Source organism: Lipotes vexillifer, unplaced genomic scaffold, assembly GCF_000442215.2.
Source record: "Lipotes vexillifer unplaced genomic scaffold, Lipotes_vexillifer_v1.1 scaffold250, whole genome shotgun sequence".
In the NCBI taxonomy this organism is placed as follows: domain Eukaryota; kingdom Metazoa; phylum Chordata; class Mammalia; order Artiodactyla; family Lipotidae; genus Lipotes; species Lipotes vexillifer.
The window spans coordinates 434,936-458,957 of NW_006785198.1; the positions used below are offsets into that span (position 1 = coordinate 434,936).

The 24,022-nt window shown below is 37.9% G+C and overlaps 1 protein-coding gene across 4 annotated transcripts in view; it reads right to left on the minus strand.

Moving 5' to 3' along the window:
* Positions 1-7,282: 7,282 nt before the first annotated feature.
* Positions 7,283-24,022, minus strand: part of SSX2IP (SSX family member 2 interacting protein) — a 40,464-nt gene continuing 23,724 nt past the window's right edge. The window contains exons 7-14 of one of the 4 annotated variants that reach the window (XM_007457225.1): positions 23,115-23,190; positions 22,856-23,033; positions 19,687-19,837; positions 17,691-17,827; positions 16,946-17,119; positions 13,409-13,523; positions 12,761-12,926; positions 7,283-8,560 (exon numbers count right to left, since the gene is read on the minus strand). In XM_007457225.1, the coding sequence (XP_007457287.1) occupies positions 8,386-8,560; positions 12,761-12,926; positions 13,409-13,523; positions 16,946-17,119; positions 17,691-17,827; positions 19,687-19,837; positions 22,856-23,033; positions 23,115-23,190 (1,172 nt within the window). In that variant the 3' untranslated portion in view covers positions 7,283-8,385. The remainder of the gene's footprint in view (positions 8,561-12,760; positions 12,927-13,408; positions 13,524-16,945; positions 17,120-17,690; positions 17,828-19,686; positions 19,838-22,855; positions 23,034-23,114; positions 23,191-24,022) is intronic. The other 3 variants (XM_007457224.1, XM_007457226.1, XM_007457227.1) reach the window with 3 other exon arrangements.

Sequence of the window (24,022 nt, forward strand, 5' to 3'; positions counted from 1 at the left end):
CATGACCTCCCAAGGCTGTCCTCCTTTACACTCTATCATCTGCCATTACCTGAGAGGGAAATCAGCCTAGAGTGCTTTGTTTAACTCCATCATCCAATCAGATCTACCTGTAAATCCATCCCCTTTCTCAATCACTTGTCGCTTGGGTTACTGCAAACTGGCTTCATCTCCACTTTGCTTTCCTTCCAGCAATTCTCTATATTGCTTCCATCTGGAAATTAGGATCGTGATAAATCCTACAACGGAGGTATGCACAATCAAGGCATTTGTAATAAATGCTGTAATAGAGGAATGCTCATGGCGCTGTGACAAGGAGAGAGGAGGAACAGTCTGCTTGTGTTACATTCCTGCTTGATTTATTCAATAGCATCACCAAGCCTTTAGGATAAATTCAGAATCCCTTGTATCCAAGACCCTCTTAACCTGGCCCCTGCCTACTCTCCCAATGGTCTCGTATACTCTTTACTCTGTGCAAACAGAACCACTTGTAGTTTCAATAAAGGTTCTGTGGTTTCACACCCTTTGACCTTAACTGTTCTGTTTCCTTTACCTGGAATGTCTATTCTTCAATATTTAGCTCAAACATCCTCTCTGATCTCCTACCTCCCAGTCAAAGCTGCTGCCCCCCTTCTCTGACTTTCTGAGCGCTCTGACACCTCTATTGTAGGGCTTGTCCCACTGCCTTCAATAGTTCACTCACTTGTTTCCCCTGCTAGATTGTTAGTTTCTGACAACAATGACCAAGTCACCTTCAATGTTACAGCCCCAGCACCTAGCACTGCAATCCTACTAGGAACTCAATAAACATTTGCTGAGAGAATAAAAGAAAGTCCAATTCTGAAAGCAGAGAGGTGACTGCCTTCTTACAGAAGCTTATAGGGAAAGCTTTATAGACATAACATTTAAGTTACTATTAAAGGAAAATAGATGTTATCAGATTGAGAGAAAATGCCATAAAATAATTTTAATATGATTCCTATGCTCAACTGTAGCTCCACCATATATTAGCTGTGTGGCAATGGGCAAATTGCTCTCTCCTTGCTTCAGTTTCCTCATCTGTCAAGTGGGTATAACTATAGCTCCTACCTATAAAGTTGCTGGGAGAAATAAAAGAAATTGCTTATTATGGCTTTAGTGTGGTGTCTGGAACACAGCAAGGGCTGTTTGAAATGTGGTAAGTGTCTACCCACAAAAAGCAGTTTGATTGTGTCACAGATGTGTAGATTGAGGGAAGCTGGCGTGGAATTTTGAGAGGCTCTCCAGCAGCCTGAGTTAGAAATGAGTCGACAGAAGGCTGCTCTTTTCTATCAGCTCTGCTCTCACACAACAAATGCACTCCTAAGACCACCATGTGCAAAATTGCACAGTAAATAACACAGGGTGTTTGGAGAAAATAGGATTATGGGCACAACACTCAAAAAGTTCATCAGTGACTCAAAAAAAAAAAATCCTAATAAAACCAGCAGCAGAGTTTTATACATGTTAAATGGTTAAGAAACACATAAACAGCACAACAAATACGGCACTTGACCTTGGAAAAGACTGGAAGTTTGATTATGGAAGGGGTGTTGGAAGGTTGTAGCTTGTGAGTTATAAAGTGGCAGCAGGAAGTTGCCTGAAATGGAAGGGGAAGTTGTAATGCCAGATAGGGGTGGGTGTTGCTTGTAACACACGTGGTAAACTGAAGTTGCTGGTGGATATTTGAGGTGTCTATGTGTCCCTACCCAGCTCAGTTCAGCTGGGGGTAGTTTTCCGTATCCATCTGGTGTTTCTCACAGACAGAATCACGCATTAGCAAATGCAAATTTTGCAGTATGCTTAAACCGTCCCCTAACGTATCAGTCACACTGGGACAAATTTGATTTTTTGCGTTGCACTTCTAAACCAAGTGTTTTAGGAGAACTGACTGTACATTAAGATAGACAACAACTTGACTCCATCTTTTATTGATAGAAACCGTACCTGAGGCATGAATTAAAGGGAGTAGTTTTGAAGGGATTAGGGTTCAACAGTCGAAACTCAAGTCAGAGTTCTGGTTACTTGGAGGAGCCTTCAGCCACGAGTAAGGTGACCGTTCATCCCACTTTACACCTCTTGTATGGGCCTCATTATGAACAGCTCCCCTTTCACTACTGAAAACTTCTCAGTTTGGACAATAATTTATAGATTTTAAATTAAAAGCATGAACTGAATTTGTCATTTCCTCAGATCTTTGCCTTTGATAAAAATGAGCAACCCTGTGTCAGAAATAAAGGATCAAAGCTGAATTTTCTAATTCCAGTTAAAAATTCCCAAGGTTTCTTTAAGATCAAAATAGTTTCTTAGAACCAACATATGACATTGTTTTGTATGGCTAGTTGTTGATGGATTTCTATTTTTCTTTAGGGCATTAAGCCTAGAAGAAATAACTGTTTGGGAAAGTTTGATTTCACTAAATTCAAATAATCTATAGAGATTTTCACTATTTAATTCCTTTTGCTTAAAAAGGGAGGAAACTACCAAAAATAATCAATTAGTTACTTTTCAAGGTAAAAGCGACTGATAAAGAAAAAGGCTAAAAGAGTTTAGTTGATCCTCCATAAAAGCATTGATTGCACTCCTGGGCAACTCTTTCAGAACTGTTTCATTGAACCTTTCCACTGATATAAAATCAGGAAAAAAGGTTATCCTGAAAGAGTTAGAGTTACAGGTATTCGGGGTAAATTAATTATGATGTTGTAATCAAGTAATGACCACACGTAGGAGCTGGAGAGGACTAGGTGCCGACACTTGTTAGGGTTGGGAACCAGCAGTGTCTGACCCCATCCCTAGCTGGACAGCTTCCGCCTCAGCTTAGACACCAGGTATATTAGTGAATTGGGTCCAGAGAACTGGAATGGAGGGCAGGTTCTGGGGTCTCAGTCTGAGGGCTTTAGGGAACGTGCAAAAGTCTGCTTTTTTCTAATGAGTACACTGGGCTGGGGCGTGGTTTGCTTTAATGGAGCACTGTAACCAGGAAACTGTCTTGACAAACCAGAAACAAGAAAACGAAATATCTAAATGCAGACACAGCAGGGAAACTAGAAAATCTCCAGCTGCCCTGCAAGCAGCTGTTCTTTCTAAATTGAGTAAAAATATTCATACACGTTACTTAATTCTACTACTTTAACATTCATTTTTCATGGTGATACCTGCAAAAGATTACTGGACCATTGGACAAAACAATGTTTTTGGTCACTGTGACTGTAGTCACAGAGGGACATGGTGCACACACTACGAGAGAACAAAAGACATGGCAGAAAAAGCAGGCTGTCTAGGTATATCTTGGCATTACTCAGTGACCTTTCATTTAATATTTGCTATTAAATTGGCTATCTCAACTAGATCCTTAATGCCCTAAACTTGAAAAGGTAGAGAGATTCAGTTCTGAATAGGACTGCCATGGTCACCATTAACAAAAACAAGGGTGAGCCTCGTATGTGGATCAAACAATCAATACCTTTGGTGTAGAAGGTGACAGGGTGACAGATTATGGGTTAAGAGCTGAACAATTTCACTGAGAAAGCCACACCAAAAGGCACTACAGCAGTCTGGAATAAGTTGAAATTTAGGGATGATAAGATCTGGGTATTTTAGTTCTGATTTTGTCACTTATTATGTGAGCTTGCATTTGTCCCTTGATATCTGAGTCTGTTACCAACTCTCTAAATATAGGAAGGTTAATATTCTATTTTGCAGGGTTGTTGAATCAAAAGAAAATGTGTGTTCAGTATATTTTAGTAAACGTGTAAAATTACCATTTAAACATTAAAAAACTTTGTATTATGAAAAGGTTAGAGAAGGCAAGAGAAGCCTTAAAATACATTCCTTCCAAAAATTAAGACGATTTGAAGCTTTAATAAATAATCAGTAAAAAAATCCCTTGCACAAAGTAATATGTTTTACTGGTTATTTTTTTTTTAAAGTAAGTAACACATCAAGCACATTATGTAGCAAAGCTATCAGTGCTCACCAAATAGCCTCATTTTCTGCATCTCCCAGTCTTGTTTGTTGTTAGTTTGAGGCTGTACATCTAGGTTGTGGACAAAGCAATGTGCGTGTCTCTTTCAGATCTGGTTCTTAATATCCACATCACCTGCCAGTCTGCTCTTTCCCCGATTTGACAACATTGCGGGCCATCGAGCAGACCGCCCAATCCACGGTGGTCATTTCATGAGCAAGAGTTCAATTTTTGTATTGAACCACACAAGTCTGGTGTTTTTCATTGTAGAATGGCCTACTCTATTCCAATTCTCTGTGCGAGGAACCAAGCTAGATAGGGCTGGAAATCAACCAAAACAAAAGGCTCCTAACCCTCCTGAGAAAGAAGAGTTTCAGGATTTTGACCTGAAATTTAGTCCACTCATGCCAATGAAGTGTGCTACTTGTTTCATTAGTATTTCATCTCTCTCATTAATAAATATTATGTGCTCACTATGGGTTAAGCATCATATGAGGTATAAGAATTTCTGAATCTAAAATCTAAGAGGATCTCTACCAGGATCTTTATGTATCACTGGCATTACAGTACCTCCTAAGACCTCTGAAATCAGGTATTTGTAAATGTTAAAAAAAAAAACCAACCAGTCAAGTGAAATATTTTTATATAAATCAAATAATTTAATCAGTCCATTCCACTTTAATCTACATCCAACCTGAAAAAAACATCATATTTAGAGAAACGACTAGAATAACCTATCTCATTATCCTTATCTACATGGCCCAAATCTTTGTAAATTCTTTTTCTATTAGATAATAATACATGTTCTTGTGGGCAGAAATTCTTAATGCTGCTTTGCAGGTATTTTGATTGTAGAAAACAAAAACAAAGCCCAACACCCAACAAAAACAAAACAGTAATATATTGATTACATAGTTCTTCCCATAGGAAATAATGCAAAGACTCTTTAACCAGAAGCTTGCCACGTCACTGTTAGGAGACGGATACGTGGTCCTGGAGCAGAACAACGTGTCCAAGTTTTATCACCAGACCGAATGTCTGAACAGCATCTCCCATTGTTTATGACAATTTAGGTTTATATAGCTGGTCTTCCACTCAACCCAGAGATTCTCAGTGGCAGGGAGCGTGCTTAGTTGTCTTTCTCTCCCCAGTAACGAGAAGGCAGTAATAAGCCCTGACACACAGCAGCTACTTTTATATGCTTATGAAAAGAATGAAAAAAATTAAGGACAAACATAGGGAGAAGTATATTTACTAGACTTCCAAGACCCATACTTAATTTAAATCCAATCTAGAAATAAGAACATGATTTACATCAGGCAACAGGTGTTCAAGACTTTTACCACAGGGCAATCACATAAGGGGTTTGCTAGCTCACAGCGTTCTGTGCGTACACACTGCAAAACCTCTCCTGGCATTCCGGGCGTTTTCTAACGCTCCACCAGGGCAGGTCAAAACTGGATCCTAGGGCGCTCTCCTTCTCACCATGTACCATGGAATACGTTTCCCCACAAAAAGTGTTACCACAGGCCTATGAACAAGTCTAGTCAGCAAAGGTACGAAAACTGCAACTCTAAGTAACGACAGTATTTTAATTATACCATGAGGAAAACAATTTGCCGTGGATTGTTCCGTGAATCTACACATTTAATACACTGCTTCTACAAGAAAGTACCTATTTATTACGTTTAATTTTAATCTTAATTTTCTGGTAGGATTGTTCTTCTATTAAGTTTCTCATCATAGACTGAAGATATAAAAATTTAAGAGTAGGAAATAAAATCTCTTAAATTTTCTTTGCCACTTTTATGCTTTGAAAATTCAAAATGGATAAAAACAAATAAGGCACAGAATGTTTCAGATCTGCATCCTGATAAAGAAGAAGACACTGAAAATGGTCAGGAAGACTTTCAAGCAAAAGTGAACATGGTGCTCTCTCACCTCATCGTGGCTAAATGCAAGACTGCAGCACGGCTGTATTACTAGTAAACTGCAAACACCTAGAGAGGGAAGGCAAATAAAATCTAGGAGTTTTATGTGTGGAGTCAGGAGTTATCCAGCATGGAAACCGTTTCAACATTCTAGGAAGTTTAGCGTGACTAGGAATCACCATTGGAGCTGGAATGTAAAGCAAACTCTACGCTGTTAAGTAAAACATACAACTACTGGCAGATCTTTTATCAAAAGCACAATGATCCTGGCTTTCATTTTACCGTTTCTTTCACACCTTACATTTCAAAGTAAGTCTCAAGGGAATTTCTCTCTCCAGTATGAGAATTCAACCAACTTTAAAATGAAAAAAACAAAAAACTGATGCTAGCTTTGTAGAAATTCATCATTGTGGAATGCAATATTCCTAAAATAAGAGATTACTCTAAAAATTAGAACACTGTTTCTAGCCAAGTGTATCATGGAAACCCCTGGAAAAAAAAAACCCTAATTCTTGAAAAATATATCACTGCTTATTTAGAAAATCTGATTGCTTTTCTTTGATCACGTTATTGCTCGATAGCAAAAGAACGATATCGCAGCTGTTTCTTCCTTTGGAGTATGGTACTACTTCTGAAATTCTGCATCATTTCTAATATTTTTAAATGGTAAAGAAGGGGCATGCACCAAGCTGAATGTGGTGACTAATTTGCTTTTGCTCAAGAGCCAGCTTTTTGAGACTATAAATGTGGTACTTTCTCATGAGTACTTTCACTAATGTCCTACAAGATACTCAGTAATATGCTATTAACCCTGAAAAAATGGCTGCTGCTACGCAACTCCAAAGAGTTATATATATAGTGAGTGAGTGGATGACAAAAGTACTTTTTTTTTTTTTTGCAGTACATGGGCCTCTCACTGTTGTGGCCTCTCCTGCTGCGGAGCACAGGCTCCGGACGCGCAGGCTCAGCAGCCATGGCTCACGGGCCCAGCCGTGCCGCGGCATGTGGGATCTTCCCAGACCGGGGCACGAACCTGTGTCCCCTGCATCGGCAGGCAGACTCTCAACCACTGCGCCACCAGGGAAGCCCGACAAAAGTACTTTTTAACATGACAAATGTAAACTGAACAGCCACAACCAGGTGAGTGATTACAAATGGCTAAACTGCTAGAAAATGGGAAGGCAGATGGGCCTAAACTACAATACCTATAGCAAGGACTGGATATGTGTAGGCTTCTACATGCAGAGACAAATAGAGTTAGGTACTTAAAGCTTTCTGATGAAAACTCTAGGAAAGTGCTTGGGCCCACACTTACATTATTCTTACTATCAATAATAATAACAATAACAACCATGAAGAATCATGCAATCAGTCCTGAAAGTGAAATGACAAGTTTGTCCAGAGTATCATATCTGGACTGTAAAATCTGATGCTTTTATGTTATATTTCCTTATCAGTAAATATCTCATTGAAAAATTATTAAAGAATTATTGGCAACTATACAAAGCCTTTGCTGGTATAGGTGTTACGGTATGGGTACCCATCTGGTAGAGAAAATATCACCATCCAAACATCTTAAATATCTTAATATCTTCTCTCATCCAAATATCCTAAGCCAATATCCTTAAATTGTTTCATCCAAAGGTACTCTTGTCTTACCTCTATTATGCTAAACTCAATAATCCTTTGAAAAATTGTAACATCCTACATATTAAAAAAAACCTAATGTAGAAATCTCCAAAATGTAACATTAGTAATGTTAATGATCTAAAGAACTTGGCTTCATGGAATAGCTTTTCAGTATTTATTGCTCAGATGGGTTCAAAACATTCTTAAACATAAGGTGGCAATGGCTCTAATACATCTGTAAACAGAATATCACTAATAAAAATTTTATTGGGATGAAATACTATAATTATGGATGTGTAAAATCTTTAAATCTTAAAGCCTCTTAACATAATCCTGTATATCTATGTACAAAACATACATACATTTCACTTTATTTAAAACATATGAAAGAGAGTATTTCAAATCACACTAAACATAATAAATATATAACTTGCTTTGTTAAAAAGCTACAGTATACATTCAAGGAAAGGCTAAACTTCCAATGCCAACTATATATGAGACGAAATTAAACATTTACAATAATCAGTTTCCTAAAAGTGCTATTTTTAATACCTATAAGAGGAAACTCATTCTAGTGCTTTGTTTCCATCCAAACGTTTATACATTCCTTTATTCACAGAACCAGGTGCTTCTGTTACTAAAAATACATATCCAAAGCTTTTATATTCTTTTAAATAGATTTAACATTTTAGCTCTTTGGGGGAGGCACAGGGAAGTCCAAACCAACAACACAGACCATTTTAAATTATTAGAGATGATTGACTTTATAACACACCCTGTTTCAACTCAGATGTGAAATTTGATGAACATGTTAATGAAAAAAAAAATAAATCCCAGTTCACGTGTCTAAGGTAAGTCATCCTTCTCTACGTGAGCATTTGCGTGGGTCGAGGAGCATCCGCTACAGCAACCTTCCTGTGAATCAGGCCTTGATGCCACGCTCCACTTCTGATTTGTACATTCTCTTCCAACCTGATGTGGCTTAGATTCTTCAGGGGTTGTATTTAGTACACTGATTGAACTGTTGGGGAAAGAAAAGGGAGATCTTATTCAGCATCTCCTCCTCCTTTCACACCTTACATATGCCTGAATGTCTAAAATCTGATTACTCCCTTGTCTCATGCTAACTAAATTTTGAGGACACACTGGTCAAGAACACAGAAGTGTTTCAACATGGTCACTTTTATCTATCCATCTATTTATTTTATTTATCTGTTCAGTCTACTGTGAAGGATGCTACCCAACTAGAGCCTAAGGTAGATAGAGAACATGTGAGTTTTGAAAGCTAATGTTCCCCATACCCCTGTCTTTCTGTCACTAGTTTCTAATCTCTTTATAGTTTCTTTCTTCACTCATCCATTTGTTCATGCATGCTTTCATCCTCCATCCATTCACTCATGCAGATATTTAATGAGTGCCTACAAAGTGGTTAGGAGTCCAGACCCTGAACAGATAGTTTATGTTCATATCCCAGCTGGACCACTTACTACATCACTTCTGGCAAGTTAACCCTCCCTGTTCTTCAGCTTCCTCAGCTGTAAAATGGAAATAATAATAGAACCAAACCTCACAGGGTTGGGGTGGGAACTAAATGAGTTAACACACACTAAGCACTTAACGATGATGCTCAATTAACTTTAAGTGTCGGACAATAACAATCTAAGTGTCTGAACACAGACACAGTCCCTAGCTTCAGAGATACAGTCTGAGGTATGCTCTGCAACCAGCCTCAAAACAAGGAAATTTAGTTAAATGATTACTTGCAAATCACGGGATTGAACAAATGAACAATACATTTTTATCAACTGAATATCTTACGTAATTTTTTTCACAAAACTTCTTTTGCCTAAATGTTCATTTTTTTGGTGTGACTTTGGTTAACTAACTCAACCTTATAATGGGGCAATCCTAAAAAATATTAAGTTGTTTTAATTCTAAAACGCTAAACCAAAAACATAATTGACAATTTTAATTACACTTACTTAAAAAGTAAAAAAGGAACTTGCTTATAATTCAGATTCAGAATCCCTGCCGTCTCAGATGAGATCAATGATGAACTAAGTTCTCTACGTAACTTAGTACAAGAGGTACTTTGCACGGAATCCAGGCACAGCCCATATGTAACATTCCACTCTACACTGAAGGAGCAATGAGGATGTTGCTGTAGAAATTAGCTACAAATATTCCTAATTATTTTGTCATAATCTTATTACAAACCCAGATCCAAGGTGCTTTAGGAGCAGGAATCCAAATATACCAAATAATTAAAAATTTCAAGAACGATGTCAAGCTGCACAGCTTCTCTCCTGATAACCAGTTACATGACTCTTGTTTTACCCTCAGTGGCCAGTATCTGTCAACAGCTTAATGAAATTTCTTTAAGCTTCAAAACTGTTTCTATGCCACTGACATTGTTCAGTGTAGCTCTTGAACACAAGAAACAGAAAAGCATTTTTATAATCCACTTATGTTTACATATATTTTTATTTTTACAGCCTGTTACTGAAGGTTTACAATGGACCAAGTGCTGTTTTACATGCTTTACATATATTGGTACTGACTCTCACAGCACCCTATGATGTACGTACTATATGTTGGACTTTTTATTAAACACAAAACAAAGTCTTCAAGGAATATTTATGTTAAATACTTTATAACTGAAAATAATTATGTAAAAAAGTAAAAATTTTAAATACATAAAAATAATTGAGGCAACTAAGCTATATGTTCTCTTTTAGGTACAGAATGCATTACAAGCATACTTCATTTTATGGCATTTCAACTTATTGCACTTTGCAGATACTGCATTTTTTTACAAACAGAGGATTATGGCAACCCTGGGTTGTCAGACGAATTAGCATTTTTTAGTGATAAAGTTTTTTTTGTTTGTTTGTTTTTTTTGCAGTATGCGGGCCTCTCACTCTTGTGGCCTCTCCCATTGCGGAGCACAGGCTCCGGACGCGCAGGCTCAGCGGCCATGGCTCACGGGCGCAGCCGCTCCGCGGCATGTGGGATCCTCCCGGACCGGGGCACGAACCCGTGTCCCCTGCATCGGCAGGCGGACTCCCAACCACTGCGCCACCAGGGAAGCCCGATAAAGTATTTTTTAATTAAGGTACGTACCTTGTTCTTTTAGACATAATGCTATTGCACACTTCATAGATTACAGTACAGTGCACACATAACTTTTATATGCACTGGGAAACCAACAAGTTTGAGTATCTCACTTTGTTGTGATACTCGCTTTATTGCAGTGGTCTGGAACTGAATCTGCAACATCTCCGAGGGCTGCCTGTATTTGTAAATGGTGAGCAGAATGTCTGTCTAAATCTAGACACAGGGTTCTGACCGGTCAAATTTGGGGGCTTCAATAACATTCTATGTAAGAAAATACTCTGAGCTTATATTATCTTTTGATTGTAAATTAAACAAACTTTAACTTCACACATCAACCTATTGGCTCTAACTGCAAAACACAGCCTAAATCCAAGTACAGTTCTGTCTTCATGTAATGACCCTAGGGTGCGAATTACCACATCTCTCACCTCAACTCCACTAATGTTTCTTAACTGGCTCTCCTGGCTTGCGCTCCTACAATCTGTTTCTCATAATAAAATGAAGTAATCTTTTTAAACCTTGGATTTAAAAAAAATCATTATCTCACTTAAAAGGTCTCCAATGCTTTTCCATTGCCCTTAGAACAATATCCGACTTACAAGTACAGACTAACATAGTTGACAAATGAAATCTCAAGTGCGTGGTGGGAGCACAAGCAGAGTGGGGCTGTATATAAACAATATTAGTTGTGAGTTGATAACTGCTGAACATGGGTGATGGGTACACAGGGTCCCTGACCTCATTCCCTCTACCTGTGTATACATCTGAACTTTTACATAATGTTACCTCCCACCCTCACACCTCCTGGTCGTGCTCACTAACTACACTCACCATCCACAAACACACCCGTGTCCCGCCTCAGGGTTCCTATACTTGCCTGGAGGACTCTTCCCCCAGCTCCTTTTTTGCCCCCCAGTGATTACTTAGAGTCCTAATCCTTTTAAAGGCCAACTACAAATGAGAGTGCCTTGTCCTTTTTTAAAACTTCGTATTTTTGTTTAAAAATTTATCTATTTTGGGCTTCCCTGGTGGCGCAGGGGTTGAGAGTCCACCTGCCGATGCAGGGGGCGCGGGTTCGTGCCCTGGTCCGGGAAGATCCCACATTCCGCGGAGTGGCTGGGCCGGTGAGCCATGGCTGCTGAGCCTGCGCGTCCGGAGCCTGTGCTCTGCAACAGGAGAGGTTGCAACAGTGAGAGGCCCGCGTACCGCAAAAAAAAAAAAAAAATTATCTATTTCACAGTTCTTGGTCCAAGGGCTAGCTGGTGTCTTCAGCACTTAGCTCCACACCAGTCTCTCTCTCACTACCACAGGCCAACTGTGCTGCAGCCCTGGCTCCTGCTTTCTACGGCGCCTGGGAAGGCCCCCGTGCCACTGTCTCCTGCGTTAATGAAGAGGAGAGCGATGACCACCACACACTGCGACATGTCCCTTTGCTCTTTGCTACTCCTCTCTATCTCCCTAGGAAGGTTCTGTTTGCTTAGTTCAAAATCAATCCTGGAATAGGCTCTGAGGTAGAGTACTGATGTTATACCTTAGAAAATGATGTAACAACTTAAGACAGAGGAAAATACCACAATGCATCAGTTTAAAGCAGTATCTGGCTCTCCTGGGGGTGGGGAGCAACTCTGTCTACCCTGCCATCCTAGGGCATCCTCTTCACCAGTCAAGGGGAGGGGGCTTTTCTCAGGTCTTTGTCCTTCCACACCAATAAAATGGGCACACCACAAGAAACTCTAAAATAGGTACTCTACAGAAACTATCAAAACAATATCCTTCTATTCAATACAATTAAATTATTAAGTAACTCCTGAAATAAGATTGTATTTTAAATTGTATTTTACACGTGAAATAAAAAGAATCACATTATATGACTTAGCTCCCAGAAGACAGGGACCAGAGCTACCTTGTTCACTGCTGTATTCCCAACACCTAACAGGTGTCTACACATAATGGACAGCCAATAAATATTTGTACAATGAATGAGTCAATCTACTCAATTCCTCTCCAGAGTCTCTACTGTTGCTTGCTGTAGACACGCCAACTTTTCCTTTGCAACGCAACTCTAGCACTTTAATATGTGAGAAGATCACCTATAGACGAGTACCTATATTCAGATACACAGGAACGCGTCTGGCAATAGTCTGAAGTAGAAGGAGAAGCAGGAAGAGATTTAGTAAGTTTAGACGTGCAAACTGGAGACCCACTAGGCGCACCATGAGGCTTCTTTTGTCGTGGCCTTGAGTGTACTGTAGGGTTGTCCCGATCAGAACCTGTTTAAAAAAGAAAAAAAGAAAAAAAAAGGAAGGAAAAAAGGCACTACATATGGAAAAGCATTAAATATAGTGAAGGTAATTAACTATGGTCCTAGACTAGATTCATTTGCAGTTCTAAGTGAGGTGTGAGAGAATAAATTAATCTAAATATCCACTGTAGCCCTGTGAGTCTAGTCTAGCTAATCCGGTGATCTTTGTTATGCACAGTCTACAAACATTTAGAAGGATCTAGTTTAAAAAATATTTCTAGACTGTGAATTGTCAAAACTTGACATTATTACATTCACAATAAAAGTTGCTCTGGGTATGCAAAGTCCTCCTGTCATTTCTATTTTGACTACAGTAAATAAAAATCAAAGTTAATTTTTAGTTCCAATTAGAGAGTTCTTACTGGTGACTGCTAAACTTATATATTAATAATAATCTATAGTACTTTATTTACATGCATTTTCAGATGAAAGAATTTATGAAATACTTACTTCCTGAGAAGGCACTGAAAAGTTTCACATTTTCTGAGTTCTGGTGGTCAAAGGTAGTCATATTTAGAAATTGTTGCTTTAACCAACTGGCTCTTTCTTCTTCAAATGCCTTTCTCTACCATCACAAGCAAACCAAAGAAATACCGTTCAATACTTCAATGTTCACACAATTGCCATTTCACACGATTTCTCTAGCTATTTGTGTCTGCTCTCTGATTATCCCTATATATTTAGTCAAAGGAATTAACCCTAGAAAACTAAGAAAAATTTCATTTAAGAAAATTATGTTTAAAAAATAAAAATTCACCTGTTTCTCCTGACAAGCCAACTACTATTTTCACATCAATTCTGAATAAATTCAAGTGTATAACACAAAATAATAAGCATGTCAGCATAACTTTAAACATATGGAATATTAGCATAACTTTTGAACACACAAAACATGGAATATAAGATTACAAACAGCAGAAAAATTGACATTTACCCCACTGTAAACTAATCACTTGAAAAAAAAAAAAAGAGATATGACTTTATCAAGCACTGATCTCATCCTCCAACCATCTCCCAGTACTAGCAGCCGTCACCACTAGACCACAGAGGGCCTATGTCAAACCTCCTCCTTCTGAATAGCTAATTAGCAATCCTAAATTCTCCCTCTCCCCTCGGGTCTCTCGTACTTCTTTCCCATCCTTCACTGGCCCCACTGTCCTCAGTGACCAGAGGCAGACAGAGTCTCAGGCAGAGAATGGGGAGTGGTATGCAAAGCAGCAAGAGTATCTCTTGGAGTAGCATCAGGGGTGGTGGGGGGATAGGGGCTCAGAAACACAGGTGATCCCATAAGACAGGAGGAAATGCTGGTGCAAACTGTTTTGCCTCCTGAGGAAGATAGCTATTGATGACACAGACTTTCATAATTACAGAGGAAGGTCATGTCAGCTACTTAAGATAACATATAGTCTTTCATTCATAAATATTAATACAAAATCATGGATCACCAGACATTTGAAGAAAACTAACAGCATAAAAGAGAAACGGCCAGGATAAATAAAGAGAACTGGCCAAGGGAAACAGTTCAAGATAAACTTTATTTTCAAATAACAAAACTTATCAGACAGATTTATGAATATCTGTAAAATATAATGGTATACCAAAAAAAGCAGACAATGAGGACACTAGAAAACTTAAAAGATAAATTCTGAAATAGGAACTCAGTGGATGAAGCGAATAATAAAACTGACCTTTGCTGAATACCAGGTTGGTGATGCCCAAGGTAAGAGTGAGAAAATATTCCTGAATTCAGAACATCAATCTATAGATGTAGTCAGAAGGCAAAACATTTGTCTAACAGAAGTTCCAGAATGCAAGAGAAGAAGGAAAAAATACAGAATTGAAGAAAATATCCCTAAACTGAAGAAATATAGTGTCTTCAGGCCGAAAGGAGCTACCCAGACTTTTCCTGGTAAAATTGCAGAACTCTTAAGAACATAAAATTCCAAAAGCTTCCAGAGAGGGGGAAAAACAAAACACAGGTATCTACAAAGTAATACAGGTTATATTACAGCATGGCTTCTCATGAGCAAAACAAAACACTGGAAGAAATGGAATAACTCAAAAGTTTTGAGGGGAAAAGTTGGAAAACTAAATTCTATATCCAGCCAAACCAATCAAGTAAGAATGTATTTTTTGGATATTCCAGAATTCAGAGTATTTTTCACTCACACACTACTTATGAAAAAATTACTCAAGGAAGTAATATAGCAAATTGGAAAAGGAACCGAAGAAAGAGACTATAAGATGAGACATAAGTTGAATCTGATTCAGGAAATCATAAAGGAAGCTACAAAGAAAGTCAAAGTATTTACTACATAGTGATACATGGAAGATTTTCTTCCATGTGGCAAAATCTTAATAACAGAATATTTTTTATGTGTCCAAAAAAATTACTTGGCTATAGAATGAATAACATTTACATAATCACTATGTTACCAACGTTCTGTCTGGTTTTTAATTCTTAAGTCTCAATCTTAGACAAAGTACTTACACCTGAATTGCATTAAAAGACAGAATATAAACATGATAATCCTTGACAATGAAAACCAGTATCACAGACAAAACCTGGGGAGACGAAGGGTAAGAGCAGTGCAACAAGGGATAAACCTGTACTGTCTGAAGTTGAGCAAACCTGAAATGGAAGCATTAAACAAATTTACTTAAAGCAAAAGAGTCAACCACGAGAAATAATTCTTTAAAAAGTAGCTTAAAAAAGTAAAAATATTATGAAGAAAGCATATGTAAATGAGAAAGTGTAGATGGGAGGTATGATAAAGACACTGAACTCCTTATCTTTCATAGTGGGGGATCGATAGGCTTATATCGAGCAAAATAGTACTTCTGGGAAGTACTATTTTAACTTGAAATAAAGTTCAAAAAAGGCTGAACTTTATTTCAAGTTAAAATAGTACTTCCCAGAAGGATCACAAACTTTTAACAGTGGTTACTTCTGAGGAATGAAACTGGCAATAAGAATGGAGGATACTGTCTTACCTTGTAGCTTTTTGTATGGATTTTCTTTTTTTAAACCATTTTCAGACATTACTTCTCTAATTTTTGAAAAGGAAATATGTAGGTAATACACTGCTAAATAAAAAAGCGACCTGTCGAAGTGTATATGCACACAGTTCAAACTGTTAACTGTTAATGCATTCATCCCTGGGTAAGGGGATGGAGAGAGAGAGAGAGAGAACTTTATTTTTACTGAATTCTATCCCTAACCCCCTTTTTTTAAAAACAAAAGACATGTTCTTGGTTGCACTCTCTTCTGACTCTACACCTACTGACAGTGGAGACATGACAGATGTCCAAAAGAAACCTCTTGTGTGAAGCTAAACCTTTAACAGTAGAAAGCCACCCAACGGACTTTCCTGGCAGCGCAGCGGTTAAGAATCCACCTGCCAATGCAGGGGACACGGGTTCGATCCCTGGTCCAGAAAGATCCCACACGCCGCAGAGCAACTCAGCCCGTGCACCACAACTACTAAGCCTGTGCTCTAGAGCCCATGAGCCACAACTACTGAGCCCACACACCTTAACTACTGAAGCCTGTGCCCCTACAGTCCATGCTCTGCAACAAGAGAAGCCACTGCAATGAGAAGCCCATGCACCGCAATGAAGAGTAGCCCCTGCTTGCTGCAATTAGAGAAAGCCTGCGTGCAGCAACGTGGACCCAACGCAGCCAAAAAAAATAACATAAAACAAAACAAAACAAAACAAAATAAAATAAAGCCACCCAAAAGGGATGATAAATGCTTATAGTTTTTTCAATAAAAAATTTTTTTTTCAATTCCCAAATCTGGTAAAGGCAAAATGATATCCTTCTGTTATAGCTTCCATTTCAAGCTATTTGTGAAATCACTAGTAAAATACTTGAGAAAAAAAATGGATAGCAAAGAAACAAGAAAAAGCAGAACTTAGATGCATTCTACTGACCTCTCCAGGACCTTTAAACACTCTACAAAGAAAGCCAATTCCTTAAAATACCTCCAATCCTAGGCGAATAGCTGCTTCTGTAAAGCTTCGTCTTTCTTTCTCAAAATTCTTCTTTTGCTCCTTAAATAGGGACCATTCTTCTTTGAGGCGTTCCTTTTCTTCCAACAAGTAACAGTCTCGTAGCAGTGAAGTGGTGTCATCATCACACGCAGTAGCAAGCTGCTGCTATTAAATTTTAAAACATAGTAAGTTCCAGAGGGTCCCTGCAACACTCCAACAAGTTGAAATGAACACAAGGGAAAAGCAGGTCAAACTTTAGGGGAAGGAGAGAAATGATAAAGAATCAGAAAGTCAACTGAAATGAGGAGTCTCATTTCCCAAATGCTTCTAACTGGCAAAGCCCCTACTAAGGAGTGCTACGTGGTCTATCTCCAGGCAAGTACAGAACTTAGTTTAGACTGAAAAATGTCAAATGCTACAGATCTGGGCTTCCCTGGTGGCGCAGTGGTTGGGGGTCCGCCTGCCAATGCAGGGGACGCGGGTTTGTGCCCTGGTCCGGGAGGATCCCACATGCCGCGGAGCGGCTGGGCCTGTGGGCCATGGCCGCTGAGCCTGAGCGTCCGGAGCCTGTGCTCCGCGAAGGGAGAGGCCACAGCAGTGAGAGGCCCACGTACCACCAAAAAAAAAAAAAGAAGCTACAGATCTTATGAAATAAAGGAGTAAAAATATAGTAAGATTAAGTAAAATTCTGACCCTTCACAGGGGAGAACAGCTTTAAAAGGTGCCTCACATTTACCTGTAAAAGTTGCTGCTGAGTTTTAATCATTTCTTTACACTGTTGAATTTCTAACTCAAGTTTTTCAGTTTCTTGTTCATGGTCTTGTCGTGAGATTACATCTTCATCATTAAAACCTTCTAGGTGTACCTTTGAAACTAACACAAAACCAGTAATTTGACATAAACCTTACAGTCATCATTTTAGTTTATGGTGTTTGGAGACATATGTTTAAAAATCAAGGCTCGCAGAACTTTTCCCCTTTCTGGAATCTTGTAGGTTTCCTAAAAGGTAGGTATTTCCTTTGCCCTTTAAAAATTCCATAAGCTATAATAAAATAAAACAAAATGTATATTATTTTAACACTAAAAAATTTTAAAAAGTACAAAGCAGCTCTAAGGAGTTCATGGCAACTATAAATTCATGCTATTTCTGGACTAAATGATATCCTTACTTACAGAGCTCTATTGTCAACATTTAATCTGTAATTCATATTTATTCACGATTATGTCCTAATTAAAAATGTACAACCTATATTCACAGAAAAATTAACATTCATAAACTATGTTCTTTTGACACTTCCTCTAAGATCAGTGCAGTGCTACAAATCTTGCTGTTATTAAATTCAGCAAATATGAAGTCCGAAAATACTTGCTATTTACTAATAGACAATGATGACTGAAATCAATAAAATCTCATGTAAAGTAATTCTGACACTATAATTTTGCTGATTGCTCTTTACTTTTGGAGACAATTAGCACTGAGTTTGTCATTTTTGACCATTTAGAATAAATTTTCTTTAAATAGACTTCATTTACTTAGCAGAAATCTTAATTTTCTTGATTTAAAAGCATGCGAATCTTAATATAAAATAAGGATATATTCATCCACATATATCTATTTATACTATCTATAATGACAAGAAATGGTATCTAAAATAATAGGCTGTTAAGTGAAAAAAGCACAGTGTAGGAAAAAAACATTAATATTCAATTTTTGGTTTGTATACACTTAAATATTTTGCGAGCACACAGAGAAAGGTCTAGGAAGGTATGCACCAAACTATTAGGTGTTACACATAGGGAATAGAGACCTGAATATTCTACTTTATATATTGGGTTGGCCAAAAAGTTCGTTTGGTTTTTAAGTAAAAATAAAAGACATTTTTTCATTTCCACCAAGAACAATAGATTCATTAACTGAACGAACTTTCTGGCCAACTCAATACCTCCTAATTGATATTTTGCATCAATGTCTACTGTTTTGTTTTTTTTAAAGAATTTTCTTTTTTTTTTTAATTACTTATCTATTTTATACATATCAGTGTATACAGTCAATCCCAATCTCCCAATTCATCCCACCACCATCGTCCGTCCCCTGCTTTCCCTGCTTGGTGTCCATATGTTCGTTCTCTACATCTGTGTCTGTTTCTGCCTTGCAAGCCAGTTCATCTGTACCATTTTTCTAGATTCCACATATATGAGTTAATATACAATATTTTTCTCTTTCTCACTTACTTCACTCTGTATGACAGTCTCTAGGTCCATCCACATGTCTACCCAAGAACTTTACTGAACAAGGTATTCCTTAACCGGACGAACTTTTTGGCCAAACCAACACTTCCTAATTGATACTTTGCAACAAGTGTCTATTATTTTGAAAATAATTTAGAAATGAATTATTAGCAACCTAGGAATAGGCAAGTATCTAGAACTAATAAGCAAAAGGTTCATAGTTATACTATATTATGATTAATATTTTCCTGATTTCCATGATACAGTAAGAGACTCAGTTCACTTTACTCAATTGTCTTCTGCACTCAGAGCAGACAGCAAAGCACTTTTTCTCAGTGAGGTTCAAACCGCATGTCTGGAAGTAGGCAGAGTCTTGCTTTTCAAACCACCAGACTGAGCTAAGGACTTCAGTCTGAGCCCGTAACTTGGCTTTCTAGGTGACTGACTGAAGTCGGCTTACTGAGTGTCACAGCTCAATCTATCTGTAGTCAGGCAGTACTTACCTTGGTTATCAAGTTTTTCTACATGACTTTTCAAAATTCTCCACTGTTTTCTGATGCTGTTGGTAAGCTGCTCTCTCACAGTTTCACAGGAAAGGTCCCACGTACTCTCTCTACTCAGTTCCCCAGCATCTTCTTCAATATCAGAGATAACCTGCAAGTGGCCAGAGATGAGAGGGAAAGACCAGAATTTTAAAATGGCTTTAGACACTCAGGCAGTAGTCATCAGACTGAAGGTGAGAGACACATATCAAAATCATTTCTGTGCTGTATCTGAAGCATAAATGACCCAGTCCTTAACATAAATGTCTTGAGAAAAAGCAATTAATACTGAAGATAGAAATTCCCCAACTCAGGTCTCTTCAAAGCTGAATTTGAAGCCCAACATAGTTAGTGACAAAAGTCATGGAACTGTGTGAGGAAGAGGAACCTGCCTCATGCTATTAGGTGCTTTCACATGTTAATTAGTCCTCAAATCATGTTACCACGTGGGGAAACTGAAACTTAGAGAAGCAGACTAACTTTCCTGATGTCACACAGCTCCAGTCCAACTTGCCTCCAATTTTTGGTTGCTCTGACAAATAAACCTGTGAAATAATCTCCAAAGTAAAAGCAACTGTTAATCCTATTTTTCTCATATAATTTTTTTAATAACACTGGAGATATTTTTCTCTGTACTTTATTTACATGCATTTTCAGATTAAATCACAGGAAAATGTAGCAACCTTTACTGATATGATCAAATGAAGTGAAAAGCAGGATAAAAAACATAGGGAAGCAACACTAAATGTATACAAGTCATAATAACCCGCATCTACATAAAATGGTCCTAATTTGTTATTAACATCCAGGATAGTAGATACATATACTTAACTAATTTGAACAATATATCTTGCTGGGGAAAAAAAAAGAAGAGACAATGAAAAGAAAGAAGGGCTGATTAGACTGTTCCCACATGTACTGATAGATGCAGCAGGAGTGAGGGAGTGACTGACTCTGAAGAACTGTATCAATAGTCTGAGGTCAGCAATGGGTTGGTAGAGGTCTAGGTCTCCCAGGGGGCGTAGGTGGGGAAAAACCCAGGGTGTGGCTCATTGTGACTCTGGTTCTTGCCAATCAACACTCTGGAGCTACCTGGCAGTAATTCTTCCAAGGAGCTACAGCTTCTCTGCTATACATTTCAAGGCATACCAGAATACTACAAATTCATTATTAAAATTAACTGCTGCACATTAATAATTGCCAGATTGAGTGAAACTCTAAAACCACAAAAAAATTAAAAATGCATTTAACTTGAATTTTGGGTATATATTTTGGCTACAATTAAGCAAAATAATAAATGAAAATTTGGATGCTACCTAGGCATTCCAAGGTTATGTCTTACCCTTCTTGCTATAATGGACCAAAATCTTTTCTTACAAGTAAGGAATGGGTGAATTACTTAAATTTTAAGAGATAACGTATCTAGAAAAAAAGGATCTTTTGAAAAACAGAAATTACACTTAAGATATTATTGTTTCTCCAAACTTCAACATTTGAATTATGAGAAATTATACAGGATACTATCATCTGAAAAAGATCTCCTTGATATACTACCTACTTTTGCTGACTAAAAGCTGGTAATGAGACATTAGTAAAGGTTGGGTCCAAAACTGAAGAAACCACAGGAGTTACAGAAACTATGCTAACCCTGGCAAGGTATTAGTGAGTATTAAGAACTGACCCAAAGTGATAGACTTTGAGAGAAAAGGTTAGTTAACTGAATATATGTCAAGCAGACCCCAAATTGGAGAGTCTAAAAAGAACATTCAGGTTCTTTTTTTAAAGAAGAAAAAAAAGGGCAGGAGATGAGCTTATCAGTTGGACTGATTTGTGAAACCACAAAATAATCCTCAAATATAGGTTAATAAAACATGTTTGGTGACTTACTGGTAATTACTACTCTTCATCAACATTGTTATTTTCAGGTTTTAGTTACTAATGTGAACTTGCTTGAATCCAGAATTTAAATTTATATGTAAAGAACTAAGTTTAAAAACATTTTCACCATTATGTGACTTTTTTCTGACCTCTACATGTTATGCCCTCATCAAATGATTTCCCCAGGCTTTCTACCTCAAAAAACACCTACTAAGGGCCAATTCAAATGTGACTTCCTCTGTGATGCCTTTCTTGATTGCCATAATTGTTTTTTATTTTACACACTGTACCACCCTATTATAGCTGTTAATGTGTATAATAATTACTTCTCTATATGCCTGTCTCTCTCAAAAAAGGTTCCTGTGGGATGCAATGGTCTGATGGCATTCGGAGGTGGGTGATCTTAGGGGAGTGATTAGGTCATGAGGGTGGAGCCCTCATAAGTGGGGCCCCAGTGAGCTCTCTCACCTTTTCCCACCATGTGAGGATGAAAGAAGTCAGCAATCCAACCATGAAAAGGACCCTCACAGACACCAACCCTGCTGGCATCCTGATTTTAGATTTCCAGCCTCCAGAATTGCGAGAAATAAATTTTTGTTTGTTTATAAGCCAACCAGTCTATGGTACTTTGCTTTAGCAGCCTGAACTAAGGCAAAGGAAACAGTCAAAATCTTCTCAGCTTTTTCTCTCCAGGGACTAGAACACATAATGAACATTCAATAAATTTATGGACTAAGTGATTCTTTGGTTCCCAAAGTTAATAAAAGTTTCACTCTCTGAAAAGTAGAGCCTGCTAAAGTTACTCAACATTTAAGCTACTTAAAGGATATTTGGCACAGTGGTTAAAAGCATGAGCTCTGGAGTGAGACAGACTTGGATTCAAATCCTAGTTCTGTCATACGTGATACTGAGATAGCTTTTGTGCCTCAATTTCCTCACCTATAAAATAGGGATAATCATAGTACCCAAAGCATGAATTATTATAAGACTAAAATGAGACAATGCTTATAATGTGCTTTTCATGGTGCTTGGCACAGATTAAGTCCCCAGAAAATCACCTCCATCATTTCCTAGGGCATGTCTGGAAACTTACAGGGACATTTTTTTGGTTGTCAGAGTGACTGGGGGTGGCACAGCAGTGAGTGTCCTGCGCAAAATATCAACAGCGTCCCCACTGAGAATACCTATCTACTGTTTTAATTGTTCTAATCAGCGATCTGAAGACTGTATTAGAGAGGAAAGAGCCACTTACAGTTCCTGTACTATCATCTGCTCTTTCTCTAGATTTCTGCTTTTGGGGAGAAAGAAGAGAAATCATTTCCTTTTTCATTTGCTGAAGAACCTTCTTAAGTTCAGCATTTTCCATTAGGATTTGTTTCTGACGATATTCATAATCATTCAAGAGAATTTTATACATTTCATCTTCGTTCCTGAGAAAGAAACTGTCAGTATGAAAATGCAGTATAGAAAGGGAAGTCTGATTAAATGTGTCAGTTTCATTCGTGCCTTACCTGGCTTCAGTTTTACCCGTCCTCCAGGAGCCTCTTTTTCCGTCAGCTCTCCCCACGTAATTTAAAACTTCCATAGCTACAAACATGAACACACAGAACAAAACCAATTCTTACCATACAAGTTTAAGTGTTTAAAACCCTAATGGTCTATATGCATTAGGGACGTAAGTCAACCTGGTATACAAATTAGGATTTAGGATCAAACAGCCCAGATTTTAAGTTCCAGTTCCATCACTCATAAGCCTGAGCTCCTGGCAACTTATTTAACTGCTAAGCCTGTTTCTTCATCAATCGGGTGGGAATAATGAAAGTATCTATCAAAGAGTTGTGAAGAGTGAAAGAAATGTTAAAGTACTTAACACAGTAAGCACTTAGTAAGTGTTCATTTAATTATCATTATTAATTTTATCATCGGGGTTGGTAAACTATGGCCTGTGGGCAGTTGCCTGATTTTGTAAATAAAGTTTTATTAGAACATAGCCACACCATTTGTTCATCTCTTTTCTATAGCTACTTTTGCACTACAGTGGCAGAGTGACAAAAGACCACAGAACCCACAAACCTCAAAATATTTACTATTTGGATCACTACAGAAAAAGTTTGCCATGCCCTGTATCATGACCACCATCATCCTCATCATCAAAGGAGACAAGGCTCCTGACAGTATTAATGTCTCTTCTGCCCCAGGTAGAGATGAAAGCAGTTGGCATAAGAAGGAAAAAAGATGAGAATAAGTTATTATAATTTTAGAGCTGATAAAAATCATTACAGAACTGTCACTTCCAGTTGGGTCTGGACCAGGAAAAGAGCCAGACGACCATAATATAAGGGCTCTGCTATAGGGTTAAGTATTTAATAAACTTCTCTAACTGTTACATTTTATACTTCTAGCATTTCATCCTGCTCTT